Raw genomic sequence first — 9,509 nt, 5'->3', positions numbered from 1 at the left:
CCTGCACTGGATGTGCACAGCACATTCGCTCTACAGAGTGAAGTCCTGAGCTTGTTTTCTCACAGTCCCACAGAGAACAGGCTGTTTCTCAGTTATCCAGAGAAGAACAGCGTGTATCCTCTGTAGGTGAGTGTGTCTCAATGTAGTGATTCGTCGCTGCCAGTGTCAGCGAAGCTTCCACTACAGCGTCTGTGTGTGTCTGTGAGCGCTCGGGTGCGCAGAGGTCTCGACTTTCCCTTCCACAACTCCCACATGGGGGCCGGTGGGCTCCTTCCATCCAGGCGGTTTCCAAGGCAGGCAGTGGAAACTGGAGATGATCCCAGTGGCCCGGAGGCAGAAGGGCTACTCTCTTTGTAGGTCCAGCTCCGAGGCTGCCTTCCAGTTTCTGCAGAGCTGCTCTCTGCCAGGGGAGGTGGGGGGCACGTTCACCCTGCATCCCCAGCTCCCTTGGCTCGGACAGGGCTGCCTCCTCACACGGACTTGGAATCCGTGTCCCTCTTGCTGATAAGCACCTCCAAGAGCCTCAGTTTGGCCTTGATGTGCTTATATCCGTTGTATTCTTCAGCCATAGGAGTGCGGTCTTCCTTCTGGACGTTTCTGATGGAAACAAAGGGAAAAGGGGCTGATGATCATTCGCTGTCTCTTCTAGAGGACACTGCTCGTCAGGTGAATGATCATCATGTGGAAATTTGCAGTTTATCACCCCACAGAATCAGTGCTGCCAAGCATGACTTGGTATCAAGACTGGAGCTGGGTTTAGACAAGCAGTGAAGACAGTGTCCCCAGAAGGCACCATGCAACTGAGTTTCAGAGTTAATCTGGCGTCTTGAAGAACGACAGGAAAGACTAAGAAATGTAGAAACTTTCTCTCTCTGCTGTTGCTACATATGAATTCATACTACAAGTCTCCGTACACTGAAGTCCTTTACTTACACTTAATGCTTTCTCACTTTTATATACTTCACCTAATGAACCATTAAATTTCTGATTAGTAATTGGTATACCCATAATTTACAGGGTTTAAAAAATAGTTAATACTCCTACTTACTATAAAAATTAGTCTTGGAATTCAGCAATTGGATCACAGAATACTAATAAACCTTTATAGTTTCTGAGTAATTTTTTTTTTTTTTTTTTTTGTGGTACGCAGGCCTCCCACTGTTGTGGCCTCTCCCGTTGCGGAGCACAGGCTCCGGACGTGCAGGCTCAGCCGCCATGGCTCACGGGCCCAGCCACTCCACGGCATGTGGGATCTTCCCGGACCAGGGCACGAACCCATGTCCCCTGCATCGGCAGGCAGACTCTCAACCACTGCGCCACCAGGGAAGCCCTCTGAGTAATTTTATATGTATACTTTTTATGTGCACAAGTATTATACTTGAGAGCTGATTATAGGGTGAGCACTGTGCTAAGTACTGTGAATCCATGATCTAATACAACCCGCAGGAGAACCTGACGAAATGCTGCTGTTACCCTTATCCTCAACCGGCACTGCCCTGCTTCTCATCTCACTTGGAAATGCACATGTCAGACACTCAAATACCAGGCTTCCTTTACTTCTTATTAAAGAGCAAAAATGGGAAATGGGATAGCTTGGGGCTCATTTAATTTCGCTCAATGAACTGATTTTATTCCTGCTCTGCCTGCTCAAGGAAAGGACCCTGGATGCTCCCAGGAGAGGGCAGGGAAGGGAAGGGGGCATCTGACCCTGGCCCCAGACGTGCCTTTGACGGTCTTCACTTGCCTCACGTACGAAGTGATGGAACGAGATTTTGTGAAATCTGAAGTCCCTGACAGTTCTAAACTTGTATGATGATTATTGATTCTCATCAATTGTATTTTCTTAAAACTTGTGAAGGTTACGTCATTATAGGATATCTGTGCATAATGTGACTATAAACAAATGGGGAAAAAAATGAGCAGACAAACCAAAAATATGTTTGGAAAGAAGACTGGAATGAAACACATCAAAACATTAATCCTTTGGTTTGTCTTTGGGTATTATTATCATTTTGGGTATTACTTCTTTTATCTGTGTTTTCTAAATATCCTACAATTCATGGAGAAAGATAAACAAATATTTGGTATAAAAATTCATAAATCTTGAGAAAGTCATTATAGGACAGATCCAAATCAGAGATCTCCAAAATAAGTTTATATAATAATTGAAATAAACTGAAATATAGTACATTTTTAATGCCTAAGTTAATTTTTATGGTACTTCTATTTCCCAATACTTTTGAGAAGTATAAAAGGAGATTTCAAGAGAAACTGTATTTACACTGTTTAAATAATTTGGATTAAAATAAAACATTTTAAAATGATAAAACTTAACTCCAACGTGAGAGATGGAGCTCTATTCCCTGCTCTAACCTGGTCTCATGCTGTGACTTGAGTTGGACATTCTGTGCGCGGTCACTTGCTAACAGGAAAGACTATCCCTCAGCATAGCGCTCTGTGATGATGATTACAGTATGTCTTAAAACTCACTGGTAGGGGCTTCCCTGGTGGCGTAGTGGTTAAGAATCTGCCTGCCAATGCAGGGGACATGGGTTTGAGCCCTGGTCCGGGAAGATCCCACATGCCGCAGAGCAGCTAAGCCTGTGCGCCACAACTACTGAGCCTGCGAGCCACAACTACTGAAGCCCACGTGCCTAGAGCCCGTGCTCCGCAACAAGAGAAGCCACCGCAATGAGAAGCTCTCACTCAGCAACAAAGAACCAACGCAGCCAAAAATAAATAAAATTTATATTAAAAAAAAAAAAGAATGTTAGGTGATAAAATGTATTTAAAAAAAAAAACTCACTGGTGAAAGGCACTCTATCAGTCAGGAGGGCTTCTTGTTTCTGTGTATTTCTCATTTGACTTGACGACTCTGCTTTTAAAATGAGCCTACAAACCAGCAAGACCTAGAGTACCCCTTTCCTTATTTCTCCTTCAAGTTTATTAAGATTAAAAAACAAAAACAGAAATCAAAACCAGTGCTGTCCACTAGAAACTTAGCTTTAAGCTGCTCATTTTAGATTAGAATTTGATGTGACAGGTGAGTTCTGTAAATGTTAGCTGAATCTGTATCGGTCTTGGATATCATCCAAGGAGCACGTCTTCCTGAAGGGCCACACAAACCTCACCATTTCCAGCAAACCTCAAAGGGGCCCTGGGCGCAAAACCAAGGGCCAGGTTACAGGAAAGCTGGAGGGTGGCTCCCAAATGGGAGGCTTTGCACAGATGTGACACAGAAAAAAGAGGGCTGTGTGTGAGGAGGGGGAGGGGAAGGACAACACATGCACTTACCTTCCATTTTGTCTGAAAAAATTGTCTTCAAAATCACGAAGTTTCTTTCGAATCCTTTTCTTTTCTTCTCTCATTTCCTGAAGGTGTTCCAAGAGTTCTGGTCTAAGAGGGGCAGAAGTATTTCAAGAAAACTGAGTTAAATCTGAATAGTTATAAACGTAAGGAATGTGCAACTCGATAGGAGTTGTGGAGAAAGGGAAAAGCATATAAATGCAGGAACTGTGGAAGGAGCTAAGGGTCACCAGAAATGGATGTTTTCCATCCCCTGGAAGCCAAAGCACACTGACGATAGGTATGGCTTCTGGGGCTCCTGCGAGGCTCCTGCTACTTATGAATTCCTCAGGCTTGTGAACTCCCATGGCGCTTTGTCATATTTTGCTTAGAAAGAAAGAGATGACATCTGTGCTCGGTATGTATTAAATGGCGAGCTGTGGCGCACAGAACCACACAATGCCATTACAGAGACCTTGCGATTGTTTAAGCAAGATCTCAGATGCTCCCTCAGATAACACGGGATGAAGCATATAAAAACACTGAGCCAGAAGTTAAACAAACAAGCAAACCCTGTTTTATCCACATAGATGCACCCTAAGCAAGTCACTTACGTTTTGTCAGCCAATTTAAGTACAAAGGCTAAAATAATATTTCAGAAAATTATTTTCATCACAACATTCCAATACCACCACCAAAACAACATACATTGAAGCAGCGTGGAGATTTGAAAGTCCGGTATCCTGGCTGCATTTTGATGGTATTTTATCATCCATTGGGGAAATAAAGCCATCAGTGTCATCTTCAAATTGGTCCAGAAAGCAACGTGCATTGAAATCGGTTTTCAGGGTGACGGTGAACTCTGGCTTTGTGCTGCTATCGTCTTCTGAACCCTCCTCTTCTTCCTGGAGATACACAGCAACCCCAATAAAAACTGGGTCACTTTTTCGGGCCCTCTTTCATTACAGGTATCACTTCACGATCACTTAATTATCCAGACCCCATATAGCTTCTTCTATATAGCTACATTTAGCAACACACGTGTACATGATGGATATATTATTGAATATCTACATGTACACAGTAAATAAGACAAACACTAAACACAGCTACTCAATAGGGAAAAAAGCTGTAAAAAAAATTAGTATACAGCACAATTAACAGTTGTCAAGGCCGAGGGTAGGAAGGAACAATCATCATAATTTATACCCTAAATCAAAAGAAGCAAATGAATCTAAACATTCTCAGCTCTGTGACAATACCTAAAAAGAATCCACCACCAGAAATCAGTGCTTTAAAGATTCTATTAGTTACGTGTCTCAGAATTTTTTTAAGCTATGAAGATTGTTCAGAAATTCAACAATACGGCCTTCCTATTTAAAAGTTGAGATTATGAAATATTTGTGGTTGCTTGATGCACAAAATTTTAGGAAACTTTTGAGAAGATCAAAACATTTATCTTTCCATGATCAGAATCATGAAACTCATGTTTTTTCAAAGAGTTTCCAAGGACCACAGCTGTATTTTTCAGCATTCAAGATTCTAAGAAAAGTGTGATATTCTCTGTCTTGATAAAAATGCAATTAGAAAAATGAGGTCAACTTATTTTTCCTAAGAGAATGTCTTAGTGCCAATTTAAAGCTATGTGATTCTAAGAAATGATATCAGAGTCTGAAAGAAAGATTTTAAAAGAAGTAATTTACTGCCAAAATGTACAGTCAGACCAGAAAAGAATATCCTAATATCTTGAGAAATTAAAAAATCGGTTAGGCGTTCAGCTACACGAACAACAGGATTATAACATCAGTTGTTAGTTCAACCAAGTGGCTTCAGGGCCAGTGCAGCCAATGTCTCTCAGGAGGCGGGAGGAACCACCGCTCACAGGAAAAGTACAGGATTCAAACTGTCTGTGGTGGATCTTCTTACCATAAAGTTTGGTATGTTTATCATGGTGCCTCTGAAGAGAAATAATGTGAATAAAGAAGCAAACAAATAGGCAAAACAAAAGGACTATTACATAGCTACAATGAAACTCCTGTTACAAAGGCATGAAGGTAAAGTTGGCAAAAAACTAGGGGACCTTTCCAGATTCTTTTTGCTGTGACTTCAGATCTTCAATCTCTTTTCTTGATCCATGGAAGTAAAAGCTTCATTATTAATTTTTTAAAAATTAAAACCATGTTTAAATTCACAGAGTAAAAGTGGCTTTTAAATCAATAGTTTAAAAGTTTCTCTTTTTTATAAGATGAAGTGGCAAGTACCATCTACATCATTTACGTAAGAATTGAGCTAATGCATGTTGAGTACCTGAGCAGGTACACCAGGCACAGGGGCGGTGCTGCTCAGCCTCTGCTCACCTCCCCTTCCTGGATGAGGAGACCAGGTGGGACCACCTGACTATAAACTCCACGGAGGGAGGGATTTGGGGCTCTCTGCTCACTGCTGTTCCCAGAGCTCAGCCAATGCCTGCCTATATTAGGTGTTCAATAAATGTCTCTTAGTCCAGTAATTCAGCTTTAAAAGAGAAATACAAATTACTGTTAAGAGTGTAGTAAAGCCCGAGATAGAAAGAAATGAAGTTAGGGGTCTAAGCCTTATCCATTATATCCCAAGGTCCTGAAAGAACTTCAAAATGGGAGACCGTGTCTTGCACATTCTGAGAACTCAGTGCATTTGAAGATGAAGCTAAACAAAGCTATTCTCAGTAAGCTTTGAAAAACATAGGGAAAAAGAAACAGCAAAACAGATCTTCAAATTGTAAGACCATCAGGTTGTTGTGGATACTGAGTAGATTCTAGAAGGAATCAATATCCAGATAACATATGAGCAACTGAAAAAGAATCAGTGATCAACAGTGACTAGCACTGGCTCCCTGTACACAAATCAGAAAAACCACTTTCTTCTTTTTTGATAGGACTGGCATAATATCTGGATTTCAATAAAGAATGAGGTAGGCTGATTTGTGAAAGGAAAGCTGGCTGTGAACATTTATGCAGAGTGCTGCTGCAGTGCTGATGTGAATCTGCAGGGAAGCCTCTAGCAGGCTCTTTACCTGACCCATCCTTACTCAATATTTAGCAGTCACTTGAATAAGGTGCCAAAGATATTCACAAAATGTGTAGATAACACAGTGTGGGTAGGGAAATCTGGGTGTGCTGGAATATAAAGTCTAGATGTAATCTATTTCATAAGGCTAGAAGTATGAAAAGTAACAAACTGGAAAAATTCAACATCCTATAATTAGATTAGAAAAAAAAAGTGGACACAGACACTAACCAATCCTTGGAAAAGGAAGCTGGGGGTTGCATAAATCAACAGTTAGGCAGGGCGACAAGCCATGGTTCTCAACTGGGGGCAGGTTTGCCCCCTAGGGGAACTTTGGCAATGTCTGAAGGCATTTTTGGTCGTCACACTGGGGAGGGATGGTCATAGCGCACTACTTGCACCCAGTGGGTGGAGGCCAGTCCTCCACAACAAAGAATTATCTGGCCCAGATGTCTGTAGTGCTGAGGTTGAGACATCCTGCCTTAGAAAGACTAAGAGGAACTTACAGCACATTGACAGTCATGTAGGCACAGACTTCGAGAACTGAAGGCCCTTAGTCATCTAGATCAAGGTCAGGACTAGTCCTTGGTCCACTGTTGGGCTGGTTAAACCACATCTAGAATAACGTTCAGTTCTGGGTATCAGTTTTTAAGAGGGATATAGAGAGACTGATGTAGAGCGCAGAGCCACTGCTGGACAGTCCAGAGCCCATATCACATGAGAAACAGTAAGAGCAACCTGGAGAAAAAATGTTCACAGGGCGTGGGTGGCAGTGGGCAGGGCAGGTGACTGTAAATATGCAAAGTGCCCTCAAGGAGAAAGCAGTATGCTTAGTCCATGCTGCTCCAGAGGCAAAACTAGGCCTGTAAGTAGAAAGTCATACAATCATAACTATGAATACTATAATTTAATTATTTCATTAATTATATTTTAGTTATTAAACTTATACATTCTAAAATTATATAATTACGATATTGTTTTAGATAGTTTTTCAAATGATAAGCTATAAAACTAATAATATAAAGTTTTAGCTCTTTTTTTTTTTTTTTTTTTTTTGCGGTACGTGGGCCTCTCACTGCTCCGGCCTCTCCCATTGCGGAGCACAGGCTCCGGACACACAGGCTCAGCGGCCATGGCTCACGGGCCCAGCCGCTCCGCGGCATGTGGGATCTTCCCAGAATGGGGCACAAACCCGTGTCCCCTGCATCGGCAGGCGGACTCTCAACCACTGCGCCACCAGGGAAGCCCAAATTTTTAGCTCTTATTGATGCTTAGCCCATGTAACGAGCGACCTTACTCTCTTCATTGCTGTAGACATCTCAAGTTTGAGGATGGAATAACTTCTTAGGGATGATGTCTCTATTTTGTCAGAGAAGTTTTAGCGGAAACTCTTATGTTGGATCAGAGAACTGACTAGATGATCTGTAGCATTTTGGGGGCTGGAAGTTCTAGGGCTTCAGAAATTGAGCTGGCTCTCTTTCACACACAGCTGGTGTCTTCCCATAAGCATTAAAAATCAGGGATGGTTTTCAAAGAAACCATTTAGATACAATCTTCTTATCTGCACACACACCAAATTCTAAATTATAACCAAATTTCTGAGAATTAATACAGTCCAAATACATGCTGATAAACCTGGCCAACTGGGACAAAATGAACTAAAAGACAACACCATTTATGAGAGCATTGTAATAATTGCAAAATTATCTGAAATTTTGATCGTTGTGAGGGCCAGTAGAAGAGCAATGGCCAAAACATAATTGTGAAAAAAATAAACTGAGCTAAAGGATAAGATCTGGAGGAACAACTTTTAAAAAGAGCATCCTTCCTGTATCTTCCATTCGCTGCACAAGGCAATTATCAAGTGTCATATTTCGGATGTGTTAAAGAACACATTTTTATCTAGGAATAGTTTTAGCTCACGCTTCTAAGAGAAATATGCTAATTTTCATGCACACACTTGCCCAGATTTCTTCAATTACGGTGTTTTAATTCTTGTGTGAAACTACCAGCTAGATAAAATTTGTCTTCTTTCATCAACATCGAGTCTTATTGGAAGAAAATAGCTCTAATTTTGAAGATACAATGTAGCATACTTGCCTAAATTTCACATCTACAGCATTTTTATAAAACAAGTTTTATTTAAACAATATGAATAGTGAGCACAATCACTGCCTAACACCTTAAAGTGAGGTCTATGAAGCAGTTAAGACCCTTGGGAGGTAAGAAAAGGAAGAGAGTGAAGAGAAGAGACGGCTTTGTAGCTTCCGGTTCCTTACCTCAGTTACAGTGGAGAGAATCAGGCAAGAAAATGGAGCAGTTCTCAACTGGTGTCCCTCCGTGGGAACGAGGCCCCCCATATTTTGAAATAATTGTTCCTAACTACAGTAAATAAATGATACCCCAGGCTTGGGGTTGCCACAGAAATATGACGAGTGAAACTCTTAACACTCACTTCCACTTGGGGTTTTACTCCCACTTCTGACTTAACTGCTAAATAACAGTCATCGATTTTTTTTAAAAGATTGACTTTGACTTTTCATTTCTAGAGCCCTGTACAAGGCAGTCAGTGTGTTCAGTTGTCCAGAAACAAAAATATGAAAGAGGCTAATCCTAGTCTAGGCCAGTTAGGTCCCTACAGATCTATGGGCACAGATGGTTCCTCCCATTTCAGCAAAAGTAGCCACTGAGGACAAGGTTTATCTGTACAAAATCCATGATTACTACTGGTGGAAAAAATTAAAGTGCACGTTCTAGTGACTGCTGGTCACAGCACTACATTCACAGATCAAGAACAGATTATAAAATTAGCACCAGGGACTAAATGTGCCAGGGGGAAGGCAAGAGGAAAGGAGAGTGGATGAAACTGTACCCACATATCTGTCAAAGACAACTAAGATATGTGTCTATAAAATGATAATTTTTTGTGTGTGCTACGTACACTGCCTTCGTTAATTTTGGTTTTGCTATAAACTTAGTAAATTAGATTTTTCTTTTAAGTTACCCAATGAGTTAATTTAACAAAATTTTGGAGTACAGAAAATCCATTCCTCAAATAGGGGGAAAGAAACAAAACAAAAAACATTTTGAAAACAAAACAAAAATCCCTGCAAGCAAAATAAAAACCAAGCAAACAGCAACAAACAAAACAAAACAAAACACAACAGCGAGGGAATGAA

The 9,509-nt window shown here is 41.1% G+C and overlaps 1 protein-coding gene across 1 annotated transcript in view; it reads right to left on the bottom strand.

The window, feature by feature from the left end:
- Positions 1-470: 470 nt before the first annotated feature.
- Positions 471-9,509, bottom strand: part of FAM13A (family with sequence similarity 13 member A) — a gene marked incomplete at both ends in the record, with an annotated part of 327,001 nt that continues 317,962 nt past the window's right edge. Inside the window, 3 exon segments of the mRNA XM_079717737.1 lie at positions 471-597; positions 3,295-3,396; positions 3,994-4,190. Coding sequence (XP_079573863.1) covers positions 471-597; positions 3,295-3,396; positions 3,994-4,190 — 426 coding nt within the window.

Source organism: Hyperoodon ampullatus (assembly GCF_949752795.1).
Source record: "Hyperoodon ampullatus genome assembly, chromosome: 1".
NCBI lineage: Eukaryota > Metazoa > Chordata > Mammalia > Artiodactyla > Ziphiidae > Hyperoodon > Hyperoodon ampullatus.
Note: the sequence above shows the minus strand (reverse complement) of the source record. Positions and strands in the feature narration are given on the sequence as shown.